Genomic DNA, 23,894 nt, shown 5'->3' on the forward strand with positions numbered 1-23,894 from the left:
ACTTCATGGGGAAACTACAATGTGGAGATGTTTTATGAAAATGCATGATAAAGGACTCCACAGAAACTGTTTTAAACCATTACCATGTAATAAAACCAGCTCTATCAATTTGGTATTAATTTGTTTATTCTTCCATTTTCAGTCTCCCGCATATATTACAAAATTTGGGTAGAATCCTTGAGAGAACCATATGAATGCCAGACCCCAAGGCTGAAGCTGCTGAACCCATTTGCATTGAGTTTCCCTCCCTTTTATCAAGTACACAATATAATTATAATATATAATTATATATATATTATACACACACACACACACACACACACATATATTTGTTTTCTGAGGTTTTCGCGGGTGTTTGTATGTAGGTCTTTGGTTATTCGGGTTTTCTCCCGCGTAAAATTGGAAGTGTCTTGGCGACGTTTCGACGAAGTCTCATTTGTCATCTTCAGGCTTCAGCTTCGTGCTTCTGGGAGCAATGTGTGATTGCAGCTGTTTCTTCCTTTTTAACTGCTAGTGGGGATTTGAACTGATTGCGTGGGAGCTTGGCTGTGCTCTGATTGGCTGGGTTTGGTTTTTTTTGTGCTTTTTTGGCTGGTTTTTGTGTGTGTGTGTGTGTGTGTGTGATGATGAATGAGACTTCGTCGAAACGTCGCCAAGACACTTCCAATTTTACGTGGGAGAAAACCCGAATAACCAAAGACCTACATACAAACACCTGCAAAAACCTCAGAAAACATATATATATATGGAATATAAACTAATCAAAGTTCTGTCAGATTCATTGGTAAGTGCAGAATTGGGGATGAGGCAAGCAAGGATCTGTGGGAATGAAAAGTGCAACACTTTGCTCAGAATAGCACCCACAACCTCCTCACACCCCAAATTATCATTTTACCTCACCTAATAGGCTCAGACCCCCCTCATCCTACTCACCTGTGCACATATGGGAGTAGAAGCCTTCAAGTTTGAGCATAATGAGTAAGGAGCCCCAGCCCAGCAAAACAGCAGAGAAAAAGAGATTTTCCACCACCGCAGTACAAGCCATCCACCAGCGTCGCCGGTATGCCTGATGCAAGGTGGGTGCCATCTTCCCTCTGGCTTGTAGGAGGAGGCTGCAGACAAAACAAGATCATCATCTTTCTTGGCACCCAGGTCTTATTTACTATTCCACTGATTTTGACCTGGAAATTACAGGTAAGATACACAGGAGCTATAACTCAATGGTAAGACACTTGCTATAGCAATAGCACTTAGACTTACATACCACTTCACAGTGTTTTACAGCCCTCTCTAAGGGGTTTACAGAGTCAGCCTATTGCCCCCAACAATCTGAGTCCTCATTTTACTGACCTCGGAAGGATGGAAGGCTGAGTCAACCTTGAGCCTGGTGAGATTTGAACTGCCAAATTTCTGGCAGCCGGCAGGCAGCAGAAGTAGCCTGCACTACTGCACTCTAACCACTGCACCACCACGGCTCTTACAGGGTAAAGGTCCCAAATTCAATCTCTATTCCCTTCAAAAAGGGTTAAGAAGGAAAACCCGTAGATCTCTGCCCATCACCACCTATATTAGATGGAACAATAGTCAGATCTGATAGCAGGAGATACCTACTTTTAAATAATGGGACACAAAACTCTTCCGAACTCACTGGAGTTATTAAAAAACTAGACAAGTAATGAGGCAGCACTCCAGCTTGACACTACACATTGGGGTGGTGATACTTGTTGACTACTATATCCTGGAAGGCAAGATCTAGCAGCAAAATACTATAGGAGGAGGAATATATAACCTTGAAAACTATTTTAAAAAGGAAATTGCTGGCCCAGCTATTAGCCTGAGGGCAAACAGCTGCTAGGATTTCTTCTGACAGAGGTCTGAAGCCACACAATCAGTTGACTTGTAGCTACTGGAGTTAAACAAGGGCAGCCTGGCAGCTGCTGCCACTCACAGGGCAGGAGCCGCAGAGAGGTTGCAGCTCCCTCCCTGCAGAAACACATGCATCATTGGAGCCTCCATCTGTTTTGTGAGTTGCCACCTTCCCCTTCCCCTTTTCATTTTTCATGAACAAAAAGGAAGATAAAATATAAGATAAAAACTATGCAGACGAGTAGTGGCAAGCTCTGCCTCATGGAAATGTCAATATACATCCTTTCCTCTACATGCCTGGGTTAGAATGTCACTGTGGAGTTTCATAGATTATGAAAGGAGATCTTGTTCCTTGCTTGCTGGTCAAAACCAGCCCAGGCCAATTTGCTAGTTTTCTGCTTGAAATTGCCTATCCATAGGCTGAGAGTAACCTGCTTGCTAACCTGTTTTTTACAGCAAGGATATTTCAAGTACCATTTCTTTTTTAAAAAAACAAACAAACATGCTCCTATGAGCTTTTTTAATGTGTATTTTCTGAAAATCAATTACCGGTACATAAGTGGACATCAGCTATAATGCAGCTGCTCGCTTATATGCATATGTATACTAAAGCTTACAATTTATTTGTATCAGAAGTATTATTTTGACAAGGGAAGTCTTCACAGAACAACCTAGTCCTAGACTAGAGAAAGGTTTACAGAGAATTAGACTGAAGTCATAAATAGATCATGCATGAAGTTTTTAGCTGAAGGGGAACCATTCTAATGTGGCAATTGGAGTATTGACCTAAAGATATATGCCATAAATTTAAATCCCCCACTTGCTTACTTGAATGATCTTGAAATATTCTGCCTTTCTCAGGAGAATACTGGGAGGATGACAATGTGAAAGAAGAAATCACATTCACTAAGCACAGTGTTTCTTGAAGAAAAGGGTATGAATATTTACATAAGCCAGAGGTGGCAATCTAAACATTCATTTTTAAAACCTTGAAAGAGGCTGCAGAAGTAAATCAGGACATTCTAGGTTAAAGACCTACCTGGGAGGCAAACTTTCAGAAGTGCTTCTAAAAACTTCAAATGTCAACAGACAACTTAAAAATGTAAATGTGTAACCTAAACATGCAAACGTCAGATTGTCCTGGCACAGAACTTTGATTTTCCTTAAAATGTGCCAACTTCCTGAATTGTGAATTTTAGGTTTTTCATTTTGACCATTTGGTTTGGGACTAATATTTCTGAAGTTCCAGAGATACAAGGCAGGTCTGGATTGATTTAATGCTTTAGATAATGAGGCAGAATGGGGAGTAAGCAGCTTGGTAATGAAATTCAGAGATGACACCAGATCCAGCAGCATTTGTAAACAAATACAATAGGGGAAGAGAAAGAGATGCTGATAGCTCTTAAACCAAAAAGAATGGAAAACTGGAAGATAAAAGACTGCATCATTTAGCACAGAAACTTAAAAAAAAAAAGAAGGAGGAACCTTCAAGACAGATGTTACTCGAAAGTATCCAGTGCCAAAAAGCAGTTGCTGCTGCTTAAAATGTTTAAGAATCCATATTACAGGAATGTGTCGTCAAACATTGGAAGCCTGAGACTATACACTGCACAGCGCTAGTGGAGTAGGGGTGGCCAAGTTCCCTTCCTAGAAAAAATGCGGGCAAATCCTAAAAGGTATGAATGGCAAGATTGGAATACTGAGCCAAATGGCTGTCAGGCTGGAGGCCTGGCTTTAGCTGATGAATCACTAGTTTTATAAACCACAGAGGATGGGATGCACACACAGCGCTCTATCTGGGTTCTATGCTCTGCAATGCTAAGATGTTTCATATTTGATACCCTGGTCCCATTACTTTGATCTGGATTAGAGAATACATTAAGCTGTAATTTTATTTTTGTTCCCCCTTCCTTTAGAAAAATGGATTACTCTATAACATTTTTAAAACTTCGCTGAAATCTGCCTTCCACTTTTCTGAAAGATTATTCCTACACCTCAGAAAAATGGGGTTCTGTTTTATACTTCTTTTTTTGTTGCTTTATAATTTCTTTGATGGTATCTGAGCATCCTTTGTTACTATGAGATGTTAGAGAGTTCTTGGGGGATCTGCTTCCATGGCTGCTCATACATCCTAAGGGTAAAAAGTGCCGTGGAATGAATCCTTTCATGGTGTCATTATTTGAACTGTAGCTAAATTCTATAGAACTTGGGATGCTGCGTATCAATAGAAACGATTACATTATGCTTAATTCTAGGCCATCTTAAAATTATAAAATTTGCCCTTAAAAGGAATTTTTCTCTCATGGAGGAAAAAAGGTAAATTTATTTCATTTCCTCCAAAATGAAGTGAAACGACTGAAAAGCACGAAAAGAAAATATCTCTAGTCTATAAAAATATTTTGCCTGTATTAATCAGAATATTCCTTAACTGAATATAACCAGAAAATGATATATTTTGGTGCTATGTTCCGCAAAAGATGGAAATTTTTTCGATACAAGTATTCAGATCTTAGCAGATTCTGACCTGATCAACAATCAGATCAAGTCATAGAAACAATGTGGAATATTAGAAATTTGCAGTCCTTGACTCACTACCATAATTGAACCTGGAAATAAGGTTGTAAGTTGTTGCAGTCATTAAGCAGGTCATTTCATGACCGGACCTGATTTTACAACATTTTTGCGGTGGTCATTAAGCGAATACCATGACTGTTGAACCATGGTTGTTAAGCAAATACATTTTATCCAATGCATGTTTTTTGCTAGTAAGTGAAAAATAATCAGCAAATAATCAGCAAAAAATAAATGAAAATCAGTGACATGATCACAGGATGCTGCAAGAGCGATTAATGTAAGATTCTGCAAGCTGCCACGAGGCAGTTGCCAAGCACCCAAAATGCAATCATGTGACTGTTGTGTGTGATCATTGTTAACTATAAAATCAGGTCATAAGTACTTTTAGGGGGGTCCAACGTAACTTTGAACAGTTGCAACCCAATCATAGGTCAAGAACTACCTGTACTGTACTTTCCAGATTTCCAGAATGTTAAAACTGATAAAACTTCCTATGCGCTGAAAACTACTGTATAGAAGTTAAAGTCCAACACGTTTAAAGGCCACCGGATGGAAAGGTTATGCTATCCTAACAGACCTCTTTCATAACACTCAGCTGACCATCCGATGTTAAGCAATACTATATTTGCAACTGTCCATACTATTCTTTAATGAGACCAGTGAAGAAAAATAAACAAATATTTTCCTGTTGCTACCAATCATCAGTTATCTAAATGTTAAACTTGCTTGATGACTTATTTCAAGAAAAACAAGGATCTAGAGCTTCTGATAATACTGTGCATATTCCATACCTAAAAAGTGCATGGCAGATCCTTACAAATCATTAGTTTTTAATATGGCTCCTTGAATTTCCACTTATCTTTATGCATCCTGAATAAAGTAAATGAACAACTATTGCTGCTTTTTTTTTTAACAGAGCATGAGGTCAGATGGAAAAATTCTTGGACTGAAGCAGGCAAGTATATGCCTATGTTTTTATTTCCTTACTGCACAGGGCTTCTGACTGTATCTTATTCAAGGCAGAAGGGTATAAATCACAAAAATAATAAATACCCGGCCCTGCATTTCATTTAGTGACAGCAAAATGTTCTGTGAAATTCAGTAAGTTACAGTAATAGGCTGGAAATCAGATGCCCGATTGTTTTAGGGATGGAAAGCAAGATTCTGTCCCGCATGGAGTAAAGAAAAGAAAACTTTGGAAATACCTAGGCTAAGGCTGCTAAGATAAACATCCAAGAATGAAACTGTTGGGTTCCATACAACTCCAATGTGTGTGCCTTGCAAGGTAGATAAAAATCTATTCCTCTTTTAAGTTAGTTAAGTACAACAAAAGAAAAGGAGAAAGAAGACATACTAATAGGAAGAGATTCTTTCTCTTGGTTCCGTTTCTCTTCGTTGAAAGAATTAATCTATCAGACTCCCCTTATATCAAGATCCCTACCCCACATAACCTTATACAAACAGCATTTTCTGTGAAACAAAACTAAATAGGGGACTGTTATGCTGCAAAGAAAACTCGACTTAGGGAGATCCTATAGGCATCCTTACAAAGGAGGAAATGAGAGTGGTTGCTATCCAGTGTTGCCCAATTATATTAAAACGAACAATGCATACATTCAAGGATTCCACTTCTAAGTAAGTAGTGGTCCTTCCTCCTATTTTCAGCAGCAGAATAACAGCATGCAGGTGCCTGAGCAAACTATGAACCAGCAAACACCACTGTTTCCTGCGATCTTAGCAAAACTTGTAAGAGTGATTCTAGTTTTTCCACAATTGCTTGCAACGCAATGTGAGAGCAAGAAAAACAGTATATTAGCAGTGAGAGAACATTATACCTTTTTTTAGAATTATAAATATGGTTGAAAAACCTCTGGAGAATCCCTGCTTTGCTTTTTAAGAGAGGAAGCTTCCAAATGGGCACTGTCATCTCAGCAGAGGCACTAGATAATGATCTCACCTGTACGTCACGGAGAATTAACTAAGCTAACCAGAGAGAATTTAATAGGCAGAGGAAGGCACTGATCATGTTAGAGTCACGCTACAGAACTGCACATTGTCAAGCATTATTCAGGCAGAAATCCAATACATATTTATTTAGAAGCATGGCTCAGAGGAACTTACTTCTGAGCAGGCCTAAGTAGGATATCAATGCAAATCTACCTTTATTATTATTTGAGGGATGCAATTTAAGTTTCCCCCTCGTACCACATTATTCTTGGCAGTCCATGAAAAAACACAGCGTTGTAATGATAAATGGGTTGGGTCATTGACTGCCTTAGTGTAACTTCAAGTTTGGCAGATGAACTATTATAAAATAGTCAGCCTTGTTTATATTGTTCTGCTTCTGTATCAGAAGTCTCTAGTTGTCTCTGGGAGCTATAGAGAGACGATAAGATAAGATGAGGGTAACATGATCTAGAGAAGTAGAGGGGAAGGAGCAGGAAACAGAGCAATTGGATGGTGAAGAGATAACCAAGGGCTCTCTTTATTATGAAATAGCCAAGATTGTACAGAGACAAAGGATACCTTTTGTATGGATAGGCCACTTTGGAGATCTGGATCAAACGTTTCAGGGATGTGCTGATACAGGTAGTCCCTGACAGAAATCAAGGCAGAGGGGTTCAAAGGGACCCAAGTACCAGTCCCTGATAATGAAAACTCCAGGCACACTTAACACCTGAGTCTAGGGGCAGAGAACTTGCTTGTGACCACTTTGTGACCGCAAAGTTTATACTGTAAGACTGCTGGTTTTACTGACCACTGTCACTGACATCAACAATTAAACTGTTGTTAGACTAGGATTCATTAATAAAAGCCCATCTCATCTATAACTCAAATGTTGGCCAATTAACAATTTCTTGGACCTGCTTCACTAGACATGCAGATATTTTCACTGCCCCTCCCCGGAAGGCTGATCATCTGGAAAGATTTAGGAACAGGTCATCTGAGCAGGGATAAAATAGTACCAATAAAGGAGAATATTTGTAGCTCAGGGTTGAAATGAGAGATTGTTGGTGCTCTCTCTGAGCTTGTTTTTTTTTTTTTTCAGACGTTTCATTACTCAAACTGGGTAATATCAGTACTAAAAGGCAGTCGGATAAACCCTATTCCCTGCTAGCACTGATGATGTTATTGTTACCCAGTTTGGGTTATGAAACATCTGCAAAAAAACCAACCAAGCTCAGAGAACACCAAGGACCCCTTATAAAAGAGTACATTTGGCTTAGATTTGTGACTTGTATTCAGTGAAAGTTACATGTGTGGCAAATTTAAAATCAAGTCTCAGGAATCTCTCCCTTGCGTGTGAATTTACAAACGGGGTATCACACTTGTATGGTGGTCACACATACAACTGTGATTCTACTCAGCTTACCAACAGTGGAAAGAAAACACCCCAAATCCCTCACCTTTGTGCTGCTGGCTACAGTTTAATCTGAACACAGATAAGCTTTTGATCTGAAAATATCAGGCAAAATGAACATAGAGAAGGAACACAAAGTGCTCCAGGGAACTGACATCTGTTTGAATTTAAACTATGAAAGTCTAGAGGTGGTGAACAAAAACAAAAACGGTATTCAGTAGTTAAAGAGTGTAAAGGTGCTCTTTAGAAATCTTACAATTCCCTTACCAATTGTGCAGCTCCAATAGTAGCCCAGTCAAGTTCTTCTGCAAACTTCTGAGAGATCTTTAAAAGCTGAAGCACAGTTCAAGCAAAGTTTGAGGCCTGAGACCCCCCCTTGGCTCCCTCCCTCTTAATGCCAACCAAGCAAGAGACCACGAGCCCTCTGCGCCCACAGTATGTAGTCCGGCCATAAGCGGGTTTATCAAATCCTATAGTCGCTTCCCACCCTTTTCCTGTGACCCCTGTTTTATTATCCTTAGGGACATCCCAAAATCTGCAGGGGGGAGGCAGGCCACTGTGGACATCCCAGTTCTTCACATTCTCCAATGCGTTATAATTGCCACCCGTGATTCTTTCCTTTCAACTCGTCCCCTCCTTTCCCCACTCGGGCGATCCTCTTCTCTGCCCCCCTCACCCCCAATTCACCCCCTTCCTCTCCCCGTTTTTTTGTCTTCCCGCCTTAGGGGCAGGCCGAGAGACGGCCCCGTTTCCCAACTCGGAACAAATCTAAAACGCCGCGAGGGGCAAGCGTCAAGACATGGCTGGCAGGGCTCGCCCTCCACCCAAGTCAGCCCAAGCTGGAAGGAGCCGCTGCCGCTGCCGCTGCCGCTGCCACGTGGAAGCCAGAGCCCTGCCTAGTAAGGGAGTGAAGCCATACAAAGAGGGCTTTCGGGCAACTCCCCGATCGCCTGCGCTCCCGGCACCTACCCCGCTGCCCCTCTTCAAGCCTTCCTTCCAGCCCCGGTTTTCCAAACTGTTCCCCAAGTTCAATCAACTCACTTTCGGCTCCAGCCCTTTGGCGGGCTGAACTGAAGGCGTGCCTTTTCCTCCGACTATTCGGAGGATCTGCCTTCAAGGCGTTGTCAGCGGGGCTGCCCCGGGCGCGGGCGGGCGGGCGGGCGGCCGGATCCTCCCCTGCGAGCCGCCGAGAAGGAGGCGATTGAACGCTGCTGCCGGAGCCCGGTTGGCGTCGCCGCTTCGCTCGCCTGCCAGCTGCGAGGGGGGGGGTCTGCTCAACCTGGAGAAAAGAGAAGCGGGTTTTCCACGCGGTGCCCCCGGGCAGGAAGTGTTCCTTGCTCATGTCAAAACGGGAGGAGGGAAGGGGGGACAGGAATCGAGAGGCTCGCCTGCCTGTGACTTTATAAGGTCATCGGAGCGTGTTTGGGTATCTCCTCCCCCCCCCCCCAAAAAAAAAGAACGTGGAACTTGGGGCAAGATCGCGAGGAGGGGTGAAAAAGTACACGGCAAATATGCAGAGCGATAGGCTTCTCTTGGAAGGCTGCCCAATTCGTTCGCCTAGGTATTTCGGCTCTGCTGGATTTCAGGTTCGGCCGCTTTTGTCCCGTCCTGGCTCAGTAGCCAATAGGGCAACTTCGTTTGGAGTTGGGGGGAATCCTCATTTCAGAGGCCGATCCTCTGCTGCAACGTCACCTAAAGTTGTCTTGGGCACCCTCACCATAAACGACGGAACCAGAAAAGAGAGAAACCGACCCTGTTGTAAGCAAATAGAAGCACAAGAGGTCTAACAAGATAAACGTTGGTATTATAACACAGGTGCAGAAATATACGTCCCATAGTGCCGTGCTGTGATGTGATGCTTAACAGAGCTGTGCAAAACATGTTTAGGGCTAGTCTAAGTCTAAGAAACAGAGAAAATAGAAGAAAACATAAAGTATTGCGAGGAGAACAAATATTGCCTTAAAGCCAGTGGTGGGATTCAAATAATTTAACAACAACAACATTAGTTCTCTGCTCTAATGATTTCTTCCAACAACCAGTTCACCAAATTGCTCAGAAAGTTAACAACCGGTTCTCCCGAAGTGGTGCAAACTGGCTAAATCCCACCACTGCTTAAAGCACGTATTTCTATCCATTGATTCAGCTGAGCTAATGCATGCAGTGGACAATAGGTTTCAAAGTGTCATACTGGGCTGCTTGCCTTTGCTCCAGGATAAAAAAATAAATAAAACATTATGTTTCTCCTTTCCTTCATGCTGTCTGTACTACCACAATGGGGTGCAGGAAGAGCTGACCTTAATTCAAAGTATATTTTTCAAGCATTTGGTTCAAGCATTTCAAGCATGGTAGTGTGATCAGGATCTCTGCAAGCAGGTGTGCAAGTTGTGCATTGCACAAAAGTGCCATAACACGAGGAGGGGGGCACCAGAGTTTGTTTTGAGAATCAATTCTCCATTCTCCAACAATGTGTGCTCGGTTATGTCAGATTTCACTTCTTGCAAAAGGAGTGCTGTATATCGGTTCAGAGAAAGCACGTGTATGCATTGCACAATCTGAAATTATCAGTGCTGGTGTGCATATTGCTGCAGTTCCAGGTAGCTCATCCTAACAACTATGAGCTGCATAGAGTTATTTTTCTACAAAGTGACAATATCCCTTCTTTCCAAACTTCCTATCTAGTCTTAATGACTGTCCTGTTGTCTCAATGTAAGAGTAGCAAATGCAGGTAATCTTCCTCGCTTAACAACCACAATTGGGACTGCCAACTCCTTCACCAAGTGAAGGAATTATTAAATGAAACATCATGTACCTTGATGAACGTATCTTTTCTTTTATGTACACTGAGAGCATATGCTCCAAGACAAATTCCTTGTGTGTCCAATCACACTTGGCCAATAAAATTCTATTCTATTCTATTCTATTCTATTCTATTCTATTCTATGTGACTTCACCAGACTTACAGCATCAGTTCCATCATGGTCATTAAGCAAATCACCTACAGTTGTTATGTGAGATGACTGTGACTTATGTGATTATGACTTGTGATTTCTCCATTGATTGCTTGTCAGAAGTTGGCGGCAAATGGCAATTGTGATTGTGGGACACTGTGACACTCATAAGTTCAAGGACCGGTCATAACAGTTACTTTTTCCGCACCATTGTAACTTTAAACAGTCATTAAATAGGGCAGTTGTTAACAAAATTCTTAAGGGAAGAGGTCAGCAAAACAATATTTTGCCAGAGGCGTCTTACAAATCAATGGCAGTCCATAATTTTTAAAAATGAAATGTCTTGCAAGCTAAAACACTATCTCACAGTATAATCCCCCTTAGATAGATTTTTCTTGTTTTTCTAGATTCCCTTATCCTAGAGTCTAGTTAAAAATTGCTTTCCGAGAAAAGAGGATAAGAATGACATATGCCCTGTGACAAAGAATTCTAAGAATATTGTTTGATGTTCTAAGCCGTATATATCCACAGCTCCCTACTGTGAGCTCTTGCTGCGAAATTACTGTCCTCTCATCAAGCATATTTGCTTAGATTTTCCTCCTTCCTATGGCTCTGTGGTTTGTGTTCCTCCATCAGTTGTTGTGACATACCATTTGTGTATTCACCAATTCTTGTGTCATTTCAAGAACCGTGTAATTCTGATCCAATGGACTGAAAACAAAAACCCACTGAGAAAGACAGAGACATTGAAATTCTGAAATTATATATATATATAAAAACCTTTTAAATTCCTGTGTGTCCAATCACACTTGGCCAATAAAATTCTATTCTATTCTATTCTATTCTATTCTATTCTATTCTATGTGACTTCACCAGACTTACAGCATCAGTTCCATCATGGTCATTAAGCAAATCACCTACAGTTGTTATGTGAGATGACTGTGACTTATGTGATTATGACTTGTGATTTCTCCATTGATTGCTTGTCAGAAGTTGGCGGCAAATGGCAATTGTGATTGTGGGACACTGTGACACTCATAAGTTCAAGGACCGGTCATAACAGTTACTTTTTCCGCACCATTGTAACTTTAAACAGTCATTAAATAGGGCAGTTGTTAACAAAATTCTTAAGGGAAGAGGTCAGCAAAACAATATTTTGCCAGAGGCGTCTTACAAATCAATGGCAGTCCATAATTTTTAAAAATGAAATGTCTTGCAAGCTAAAACACTATCTCACAGTATAATCCCCCTTAGATAGATTTTTCTTGTTTTTCTAGATTCCCTTATCCTAGAGTCTAGTTAAAAATTGCTTTCCGAGAAAAGAGGATAAGAATGACATATGCCCTGTGACAAAGAATTCTAAGAATATTGTTTGATGTTCTAAGCCGTATATATCCACAGCTCCCTACTGTGAGCTCTTGCTGCGAAATTACTGTCCTCTCATCAAGCATATTTGCTTAGATTTTCCTCCTTCCTATGGCTCTGTGGTTTGTGTTCCTCCATCAGTTGTTGTGACATACCATTTGTGTATTCACCAATTCTTGTGTCATTTCAAGAACCGTGTAATTCTGATCCAATGGACTGAAAAACAAAAAAAAACCCACTGAGAAAGACAGAGACATTGAAATTCTGAAATTATATATATATATAAAAACCTTTTAAATTCCCTGTGCACGTTCTTATGTCCTCGGGTGCATCACAAAGCACACTCTCTAAACTGGTTATCTCTTGAACTTGCCAGACTAGCTAAGGTAGCTGAGCTCATGTCTATCACGTAGCAAGAACGGGTAAAGAAACAAGAGTCAGGGGAGAGAGGGTGGGCTAAATAAACCACAGTGAAATCCATGTGAGGGAAACTACCCTATTTGTTGCAACTATGTTAAACATTTGTAGGTCATTTTAGTAGCACTGTAAAGTTAGGAGGATCATAGGCCAATGCAAGTTAACAGCATGGTACAGCCTAAATGATATGTTATTTGGAGATCAAAAGCATGTATGATTGTACGTGTGCCTGCACAGATGGAGTAAGCGTTTAGTTTTCATAAGACAAGTATAGCTATTATGGATCTTCAGTTGAAGAGACTGCTAAAATATGTGTTTTAAGGCAGAAGGATAATTCACTAATTGCTTGGTAATATCCTTAACCCTAACCGTGTGCCTATTTAGGGCTCATGCAAAGAGCTCAGTTGAGAAGCCTGCTTAGTGTTGTTTATTCAGTTCAACAAAACTTCATTTTTTTAACTTCTTCTAATCGAGCCATTCTGTGCATCTGATGAAGTGACTGCAACTCACAAAAGCTCATGGCTTTTAATAAAATTGATTAGTTGGAAAAGGTGCTGCCGGACTCCTCCTCATTTCTTGAGGAGACAGAATACAATTGAGTCTTATGACTACTTGACAAGCTACATGTAGTCTGCCTCCTATGTTCTGCGCATACACAGAGCATCCATGATGACGTCTGGGTGGGTGGGTGGGCGGAGTCTCACACCGCTACCAGTTCTACAAACTGGTAGAAACCCACCACTGGTACAGACTCTTGAAAAAAGGCAATCCCTCAGGTACCCCAGTCCCAAGCCATGTAGGGCTTTTATAGGTAATGACCAGCACCTTGAATTGGGATACAATTAAGACTCATGACTACTTGACAAGCTACATGTAATCTGCCTCCTATGTTACCTGCATATGCATAACCAGCTTCTCTCTTCCTCCCTTCCCTCTACTTCCCTCACTACAGTTTAAATACACTTTATGTATCTGTTGAAGTGAGCTGCAGCTCAAAAAAAGCTTATGTCTTTTAAATAAAATTGGTTAATCATAAAAGGTGCCAGATGACTAATATATTGGTAAAGGTTTTCATAGACGGTGTTTCTTGGACAACACTGCCCAACTGCTATAGACTCTGACTTTTTGCTACAAGATGGACTGTGTCAAGTAATCTTTAAGATCCTAAAAGGAAATTTGTAACCCACATGAAGTTGCTCTCACCAAGATAGTGAATATTTCTTTCTCAGTGCTCCATTTTGATGCAATATTGAACATAGGTCAATATAAGTCAAGAAGATCTTTTCCAAATAAAATGGATATATGATTATTTACGGTCCTTATGCAAAAGTTTTCAGCCATCATAGTTTATTATTTGTTTAAACACGGTTTTCTAACAGTCATAGCAGATGGGCAGCATAGTAAGATCTTATAGAAGACTGGTGGCTAGTATTAGAAACACAATCCTAGATAACACATAGAATCAGTATCCCAGAAATATCATTTGAGAATGCAAAATCCCCAGATTTGTATTATGTGCCTATGTATTAATAGCCAGAGCAACAGCAGATGACAGTAGACATAAATGCACCTTGTCCTTCTTTCCCCAAAAGTAATTGCTTCTCACTAACCCGTTTGCTTAATGCTATTATAGTGAAAACCTCTGAGAGCTGTTTAGATAATTAGGTCCAGCTGTTTGGCTCATTCTATGACATGTTATCTCCACCATGGTATCCTCAAAGTGTTGTCCAGCAGACTTGTTCCAGGTGGTAATATTTAGCATTTGCTTAGCATTTTACTTGGTGGATGTAGAAGTGAAATTCTCGCCCATCTGCTCTGATAAATTGTTCAGTACTTTGAGAAAGGTTTCTTGTATCTAATCAGAATTTAACACTGTAATTGAAGACTATCTCGATTGGTATCAAAAGCATGGGATGGTTTCAATTGGTTTCAGTTGGCAAGGCCTGAAAAAGAAGATAAATGCTTGAGTCAATCTGTTCCACTAAATGCAGTCTTAATCATTTGGCTTACAAAAGCAAGCAGAAGAATTTGGCTGGCTGGTTTGAAAGGAGAGGGGGACTGTATCTAATCAGGAGCAGGGGGTTATGAAAAACGATAGTACAGTCTCTTCAGATAAAGAGTTCCCAGAACTCAGGTATAAAAGGCAATCAACCAGTTGCTTTCCAGATAAAATACTGAGATAATGACAGGCAATCAGCTTCAGACATCTTGGAGAAATTATCTATGAATTATGACCATTCACTCATGTTCTGGAGATAAGGTTTCTAGACTGAAGTGGTCTTGCTTGACCTGACTCGGAAGGAAGATAAGGTAATTGCCATCTTGCTAGCACGCTTGTGTCTCTCACCAGTTTTTATATAATATTTTTATTAATAAAAATAAATTATTAACAACAAAATAATTTTTTTGCACCAGCTATGCATGGTGGCTATGTGATGGTTTCACACTATGTGTATGCTGATTCCAAAAACTGGAAATGTTGTGTAGTCTAATCTCTATATGAAGCTGCTAGGTGACATCACCAGAATGGTATAGTATAGAAAAACATACTTGTTGGATCACTGTTGAAGACTATAAAAAGTTGATGGGGAATCCACAAGTTGGTGGTAGAGCTGTGACCTTATCATAGAACAGGAATTTATATATTTTAGAGTACTCTCATGTACTTCACCTGGGATTACTTTTGAAAACGTTCAAATTGAAGCTGATTCAAAGTATAGTGGTGGCTTGGTACCAAAACCATTCCTGGTTTTACAGCAGGGGTGAAATCCAGCAGGTTCTGACAGGTTCTGGAGAACCGGCTGCGGAAATTTTGAGTATTTCGGAGAACCAGTAAATACCACCTCTGGCTGGCCCGAGTGGGGTGGGAATGGGGATTTTGCAGTATCCTTCCCCTGCCACGCCTACCAAGCCATGCCCACTAACCCACACCATGCCACCAAGCCACGCCCACAGAACCGGTAGTAAAAAAAATTTGGATTTCATCGCTGTTTTAAAGGAATTGCTTGGTTTCCATTATGCTTCCAGTCAGAGTTAATGTTAATACTATTTAGACATCTAAATGTTTTGCGACTGTAATGTTTGAGGGAATGTCTTTCCCCATATCTTCACTTGTCATGAGTATTAGTTTGCCAAGGAGCTGCTTCCTCTATTAGGGGTACAGTAGTGTATAATGTGGGAATGTATTCATTTGTTTAAAACATTTGTAGTAGTCACCCATCTTATACCAAACTCTGGGTAGCTCCCAGAAGTGAGAATATAGCTGAAAAGCTAGCAGTCCAGAAGCCAGATTGCTTTCATTTTTCATGCAAGTTTGAGGTTTTTATTTGTGCTGTTATTTAAATAGATGGCTATTTGTTTTATTGCTTGTTTTAATGGCTGCTTTTATTGCCTTATGATTACTCAGATAAGGAGATGATGGTATATATACTCCATTAGTATTCAAATACATTATAAAAACATTTTTGATTAGAGATAATGCTGGTACATCTAGAAAGCTTCATGATATAGGATATAGCTAGCAAATGCAGTGTATGTTACACTCAGGTGTTTCTGAACAGCTGGGTTTGTACCACAAATTTAGTTATCATTAGCTTAACTATAATTTAGTCCATCTACACTCATTTCTGCAATCACGAACAAACTGCGCTTATGAACATTATAGGCTGGGTTCAGGCAACATGCCAAATTGAAATGTGTTTAGCTAGTTTGTGCTTCAGTTAGAGTTAAGAAATGGCTTGTCTTATCTAGGCATTTATTTGCTTTTTCTATCACTTAAGCTTATAACTTGGGAATTTAGGGCTGTTGAACTACAATAACCATCATCCCTGACCACTGATCAGATGAAAATTAAACATTAAACCAATGGGAATGATTTTGGATAAGGCATTCTCTCTCTCAACCCATCCTATCTTCATAAGTTTGAGAAAACTAGAAGCTAGTACTTTGTCTACTGTCCCGAATTCTTGAATGAAAGGCAAAATATAAATCTAATAAACATTTCCCTATGTCTCCTTTCACAGAGTGTCATTTTAAATTGTCAATCCAGCTCTGGAGTTATAACAGTGACATTGTTGTTTTAATGTTGTTTTTGTGTAATTTGATTGTTTTGTTTAACAGTTAGATCAAGGATTCCTACTATTTTGCCATCATACCTCCCTTCAGTGTAATCTTAATGTACACACCTCCCCTAAAAATCAAAAACCAAATAGAATAGAATAGAATTTTTTTTTTATTGGCCAAGTGTGATTGGACACACAAGGAATTTGTCTTGGTGCATATGAATACAAATGAACAAATAAAAACAATAAACTATTTTCAATAAAGACATTTTTTTTAAAAAAAATCTTCACACCTCCTCTGGCCTCTATCTGCACCTCCCCAAGGCAGGCATACCTCACATACCTCACAATTTGGGAAATCCTGAGTTAGTATTTGCCCCATCCCCTTATCAATGTTGCTTTGAGATTTATGAATAGGATACGATGATGCACAATTAATTTGGGGGGGGGGAATAATCCTTCCAATAGCCCTAGTTTACCATAGCTAGGTTACTACACCTTGAAAACATTTTTTAACTCCCCTTGTTGCATCGGCAGATAATCGCCCAGCTGCTCTGTTTAGGGTGACCCGCTCCCTTCTTGCTCAGGGAGCCAGGGAAGATCCCTTGCAGGGATGTGCTGAGGACTTTGGAAATGATCTGCACGATAAAGTCGCTCAGATCCGGGATGGGCTAGACGCAGTTTGGGTAGATCCAGACGGGATGACAGAGGCAGATGCTGTCTGGGTTGGGTTTGACACTGTGATTCCTGAGGACATGGACAGGATACTGAGGAGGCTGAACGCAACCACATGTTTATTGGACCCGTGTCCCTCCTGGTTGGTGCTGGCCACACAGGAGGTTACACGAGGTTGGCTCCGGGGAATTGTTAATGCTTCTTTGAGGGAGGGTGTCTTCCCTACCACCCTGAAAGAGGCGGTGGTGAGGCCCCTCCTCAAGAAGCCTTCCCTGGACCCAACTGTTTTAGCAAATTATCGTCCGGTCTCCAACCTTCACTTTGTGGCAAAGGTTGTTGAGAGTGTGGTGGCGCATCAGTGTTGTGTCTTGTCCGCTCTCACCGCAGCCGGGGTCTGCTTATCTGCTCCCGAACACGGAGGAATGTATGCCTCCCGGCCCCAGTTCTGGCTCCATGCCCAGACAAGCTGCAGAGGAGGGGGCACCTCCCGGTCCCAGCCCTGGCTCCATGCCCAAGCAGGCTGCAGAGGAGGGAGCATCCCCCGGCTCCATGCCCAGGCAAACGAAGCAGCTAGACCCCTCCCCCTCCTCCACAGCATGTGAGCCTGAGGAAAGTTTACTTCCAACAACAGCTGATTGGAGTGACCCTCGCATCAGAAGATTGGATAGGCGGAGGCAACAGAAGGAAGGGAGGGGCAGGCCTTAATGAGTGCTGAGTCATGGAGCCACACCCCATGGCCTATATAAAGGATCTGCTTTCTGGCAGTCTCTGAGTCAGGCAAAGTCGAACTTATCTTGCTGAAGTCACTTACTGGTCTCCTGCCTGCTCTTAGGACTTCGGGCAGAGCTGCAGAGGCAAGCCTGATTCGGATTTCCCTGACCTGGCCGTCAGCGGAGGAGTGGGACACGACAATCAGCTTCCTCGGTACCTGGATGAAACTGTCTATCTAGACCCGTGCCAGTCCGGTTTCCGGCCTGGGTACAGCACGGAGGCGGCGTTGGTCACGCTGGTTGATGATCTTTGGAGGGCCCGGGACAGGGGTTGTTCCTCTGCCCTGGTCCTATTAGACCTCTCAGCGGCTTTTGATACCATCGACCATGGTATCCTGCTGCGACAGCTGGAGGGGTTAGGACTGGGGGGCACTATTTTTTGGTGGTTCTCCTCCTTCCTCTCTGACCATTCGCAGACGGTGTTGGCAGGGGGGCAGAGATCGACCGCGAGATGCCTCTTATGTGGGGTGCCACAGGGATCGGTTCTCTTGCCCCTCTTGTTCAACATCTATATGAAGCCGCTGGGTGAGATCATCCGTGGTTTTGGGGTGAGGTGTCATCTGTACGCTGACGACACGCAGCTGTACATTTCCACCCCAAACCACCCCAGCGAAGCCGTTGAAGTGATGTCCCGGTGCCTGGAGGCCGTACGGGTCTGGATGGGGAAAAACAGGCTCCAGCTCAACCCAGCCAAGACCAAGTGGCTGTGGATGCCGGCATCCTGGTACAATCAGCTGAGGCCATGGCTGACTGTGGGGGGCTGACTGTGGCCCCCACGGAGAGGGTTCGTAATTTAGGCGTCCTTCTGGATGCACGGCTGTCGTTAGAAGAACATATGACAGCCGTCGCCAGAGGACCTTTTTATCAGGTTTGCCTGATACGCCAGTTGCGTCCCTTCTTGGACCGGGATTCCCTATGCACGGTCACTGATGCCCTTGTCACTTCCCGCCTGGATTACTGCAATGCTTTCTACATGGGGCTCCCCTTGAAGAGTACCCGGAGGCTTCAACTGGTCCAGAATGCGGCTGCGCAGATGATTGAGGGAGCGGCTCGAAGCTCCCATATAACACCTATCCTGCGCAGGCTGCACTGGCTTCTGGTTGCCTTCTGGGTGCAATTCAAGGTGTTGGTTATCACCTTTAAAGTGCTCCATGGCTTAGGACCGGGTTACTTACGGAACCGCCTGCTGCTACCGGTGGCCTCCCATCGACCAGTGCGCTCCCACAGAGAGGGTCTCCTCAGGGTGCCGTCGGCCAGACAATGTCAACTTGCGACCCCCAGGGGGAAGGCCTTCTCTGCGGGGGCTCCAGCCCTCTGGAACGAGCTACCCCCAGGGATACTCCAACTCCCTGACCTCCAGGCCTTCCGGCGTGAGTTGAAGACTCTTTTATTTCATCGTGCAGGACTGGCCTAATAGTTTTTAATGGGGGTTTTTAGTAGTTTTTAGAATTTTCAGCCTATTTAAATTAATCTTTTAAATTTGTTTTTAATGTTTATATTTGTTGTTCTTAGTTGGCTGTAAACCGCCCGAGTCCTTCGGGAGAAGGGCGGTATAGAAATTGAAATAATAAATAAGTAAGTAAATAAATAAATAAATAAATAACCTGGCACATATCCATCATACTGGCAGTTGGCTCTCATTTACATTTCTTTTATTCATGACAATGTATGTGAGATTGTATCAGAAGCAACATATTCATAGTCTTTAGCACACTGCAAAAATATAACCCATTGCAGGTAATTTCAGCGTACCAGGTATAGAAGATCCTGCCTGAAATTCTCTCCACCTAATCCTGTTCTTGAAATTCCTAGCTGAGCAACATGAAAAATGCCTTCAAATCCATAGGAGAAAATACTGTGCTAAATAAGGAAGATCTGGCTGCTGAGCAAAAGCAAGTAATTATGAAATAATCCTCTCACACTGAATTGAGTAGGGGCAGCATCTCAGCTATCTGATTATTTAAAAGACAGGGTTGGAGACTTATAGGTGGTTAATGAGTGAAGGAATATGAAGCAGGAACTGCATGCCCCCGAATATAGAAAAAGCATTTTGATAGTTAAGGTCAATGGGTGGACACAGAATGGCAATGCAACAAAAGGTGAAAATGCCTGAGATATATGGGTCTAAGCTTAATAAATTGATCTGTAAACATTGCATAGCTTGCTTGAGCCGTAAGTTCAGTGTTACCCTTTGCAGAAGAAACATGGATTTGCCTTCCATTTAGAAGCCATGGCAAAGGAAATTAGCTTCTATTAGAGCCCCCGATAATAGAAATGCAGGTTTTTATTGCTAACATGGCAATGGCAAGCATAAAGCTAAGGCTGACATGGTTTGGGGATCAACAGTAATGCAGATTAAAACTTTGGAAGCAACAGAAGGGACAGGCTAAGCCACCCCTGTCCCTCTGAATGCGTGAGGTTTATACTCTTAAAATGAATAGGCGGTGGACCTGGAGGGGAAAAATGTAAATAAGAAAGTCATCAAACAGGAGGCAAAACCTATATGGGAAAATACAAACCAATTACATATGTGAGAGACTAGAAAGAAAAAGTCGCCCGATGATACCCCAGCCTGTTGAAGAAACACATTAGATTCTTGTGCATATTCCCCAAAAGGAATATCCATAATCTGAAAGACAGCTTGCCTCTACTGCAGGAAAGGATCTTTCTGCGCTTGCATCTAACAATAGCACACACATGCCCTGGCATTATCATTTGTTGCTGTGTCTTCTTGATGTCACCTTCACCTTGTCCCCAGCCCACAAGATGACGATCTTAAGCTTTCCTGAACCATACTAAAATACTGCTTTCCCCTTAAGCTAACCATGTTCAGTGACAACTATGAGATATAGTTTGCTTTTGTTACCCATTAGTTTGGAAGGAAGTCAGGTGGCTGCTGAGCCTTGAAAACAGAGACAGTAGAGGGCAAGAGAGGGATTGGCAATGACGATGGCAAATTTCATGCCAGAGTCTTCTGCTAATTCAATGGTTGTAAGCACTTCAGGCCAGTAGTGGTGAAAAATCTTCAGAGATGCAGATGGTTGTTCAATCTACGGTATAGGACCAGTTTATACAGGGGCAATATGAAACCAGGACCTGCACGATCTGGGCAGAAAATAGAATATGCATTTTTACTGCATATTTTTAATTTGTAAAGTACCTATAAAATATGTTTATTAGGATACATAGATATATAGAACAGTACTGGGTCTATTGGCAAACATTTGAATGAAAGTCTATTTTTGATTCCTAACATTTGGAGTACAAATGGTCCTCAACTTATGAATGCAATTGAGTCCAAAATTTATGTTGCTAAGCATGACAAGTGAATTTTGCCCCATTTTATGACCTAGCCATAGTTGTTAAGTCGATCACTGCTGTTGTTAAGCCAGATTCACTTAACAATCATGTAGTTAACATGAATCTGCCTTCCCTATAGACTTCACGTGTCAGAAGGTCCCAAAAGATGATCCCATGACTCTGGGACACTGTAACCATCATAAACACATGCCAGGTGCCAAGCATCTGAATTTTGATCACATGACCTTGGGGATGCTGCAAGTCATAAATGGGAAAAACAGGCATAAGTCACTTTTTTTCAGTGCCGTTGTTAACTTCAAACACTTCAGTTCTCCAAGATTCAAACAGTCACTAAACGAATGGTTGTAATTTGAGGTCTACCTGTAGGACCTTCCTCTCAAAGAAACGAAATTGGAGAATAAAAGTGAACGATTATGAATCAAATTCCAGGTCTTATTTGAAACATGTATTGGTTCCATTTCTCTTTCCTCCTCCCACTTTTGCACAATCACGGAATCCTGTGAATGTCTTACAATTTTGTTGTTGCCGCTGTGTCTTAAACTCTGGTTGCTCTCCCCAGCCCCCGCAGGGTGCATACAGGGATCCACAAAAGCAACTGCAGCATAGCATCCTGCCCCGGGTAGAAATAAAACCGCAAGCAAGGGATGCCAAATAACTTCCAGCATGTGGTTTTAAATAACTTCTAATTGCTTTAAGCAGCTCTAATTGAATAAATCACCCTCTGGCTAAGTACCGCTATTTAATTAGAAAAGGTAGAGTGAGTCTAAAAGAAATCTAAAGGGCCCAATTATGAACCATACTCATTAAAAAATTAGCCATACCTTAAAATTTATTTGTTTGTTTGATAAAAGTAGCGCTCAAGTCTTTGTTGACCACCGACCCCTGCTGGCCATAAGATGTAGCAATGTGCTTAGCTGGATGTCTAAGGGTTTGGGGCTCAGAAGTATACTCAAGTGTTTTCTTTAAAAAAAAAAAAAAGCTGTGAGTGCTGACACAGAATGGCAAGTGAGGCTGAAGGACAAATAGCAATAATTTACCTGTGGAATTAAGTGCCAATATAGATGGGTGGCGAATACTGAAACCAAGGCTTTCTGCTTCCATAGAACCTCAATTTTGTAAAGCAAAAAAAAAAAAAAGGTAAATGGCCCTTCTGCCTTCATCAGTCAACTCATTTCTCCTACTCCCTAGTCCAGGGGTCTCCAACCTTGACAACTTTAAGACTTGTGGACTTCAACTCCCAGAATTCCTCAGCCAGCTTTGCTGGCTGAGGTATTTTGGGAGTTGAAGTCCACAAGTTTTAAAGTTGTCAAGGTTGGAGACCTCTGCCCTAGTCAATGCTAATCAGCTCAACTCACCCCTTAAAAAGTACCAATCGCGAAGTTTTGTTTCACACTTGTGTGTGTGTACATATGCAGAGGAGATGTCAACCTCTTTACTGCCATCTTTTTTTTCTCCCTTCCGTTTCCCCATGGTCTCCTTCACCCAGACTTCTTCCACTGAATTTTCTATTTAATTGCATTGATTTTTTTATTCGTGGTTTTATTTCTATTTCTCCCTCCCTCCCATGCACGCACCATCCTGGACCAACCCACGCTTTTTCACCTTCCTCCCATGGCCTCCATCTGTTTTTCCCTCCCCCTTCACATTTTTCTCCTACAAGCCACAACAGGCATAATTTAGCCTCCACAACCCACAAATATGCTGTGAAATTCAAATGAAAGTGGGTGTGTGTGTTAAGGACCCAGAAAGGCACACCAAGCAGGCAAATAATTGCTGTTCTGGGAGACAGTTTTTAAAAATATCGATCTATGGTGGGGTGGGGAGAAAGAAATTGCATAGTGATCCCTATGGCAGCCTTCTGAAAGCACCTATATGTTCATAAATGTCACACTAGAGACTGCAGCACCCAGAACAATGCAGAAACACAGAGTCCTTCTTCAGCAGAGATTGAATTACAAGTGCATTTGAGGCAAAAAGCTATTTGGAAAGCAACAAAGTGCCGCACCTTATTTCCAGCAAAATTAAGACCACGTGAAGGATCTCTGCTTCAAATTACAGAGAAATGGTTTGTACCCTCCAATAAAAAGCTACCAGGTTATAATGAAAAATTGCTGGCTCAGTAAGTACATCAAACAAGAACAGCAGCTATATTTCAGCCAAGAAGCTAATAATTTCAGTAAACTTTCTTTGAAGAAGTGGTTGAATCAGAAGCCACTTATCAAATAGTCTGCAATTCTCCAAGATACATTACTCAATCTCTGCCTGGTGTCCATTAAGAGTTCCACATATGAGGGCTCCTACTTCCTAAAATCTGCAAACCAAACCAAGCAATCCTGGGGCCTTCAAAGTTGCAGACTCTAGTTCCCCCTTCCGATTATCTATTGCAACAGCAGCCAGTTTTATCAATGAGCCCAAACACAGGAAACACTCAGCTCACATCAATTATTTAAACATTAACAATTACGTTATCAGGCTTTATCATATAGGCCAGCATGATCACCGCTCTTGTTCCTTTTCCTTTGTGGAAAAGTCTGCT

General features: G+C 41.8%; 1 protein-coding gene across 3 annotated transcripts in view; it reads right to left on the bottom strand.

Moving 5' to 3' along the window:
- The window catches only part of SLC43A1 (solute carrier family 43 member 1), a 30,779-nt gene extending 21,679 nt beyond the window's left edge, over positions 1-9,100 (bottom strand). Inside the window, exons 1-3 of one of the 3 annotated variants that reach the window (XM_058196633.1) lie at positions 8,843-9,099; positions 8,069-8,134; positions 934-1,112 (exon numbers count right to left, since the gene is read on the bottom strand). In XM_058196633.1, coding sequence (XP_058052616.1) covers positions 934-1,087 — 154 coding nt within the window. In that variant the 5' untranslated portion in view covers positions 1,088-1,112; positions 8,069-8,134; positions 8,843-9,099. Of the gene's footprint in view, positions 1-933; positions 1,113-8,068; positions 8,135-8,770 lie in introns of all 3 variants that reach the window. The other 2 variants (XM_058196623.1, XM_058196642.1) reach the window with 2 other exon arrangements.
- Positions 9,101-23,894: the final 14,794 nt, after the last annotated feature.

Source organism: Ahaetulla prasina, chromosome 1, assembly GCF_028640845.1.
Source record: "Ahaetulla prasina isolate Xishuangbanna chromosome 1, ASM2864084v1, whole genome shotgun sequence".
Lineage (NCBI taxonomy): Eukaryota > Metazoa > Chordata > Lepidosauria > Squamata > Colubridae > Ahaetulla > Ahaetulla prasina.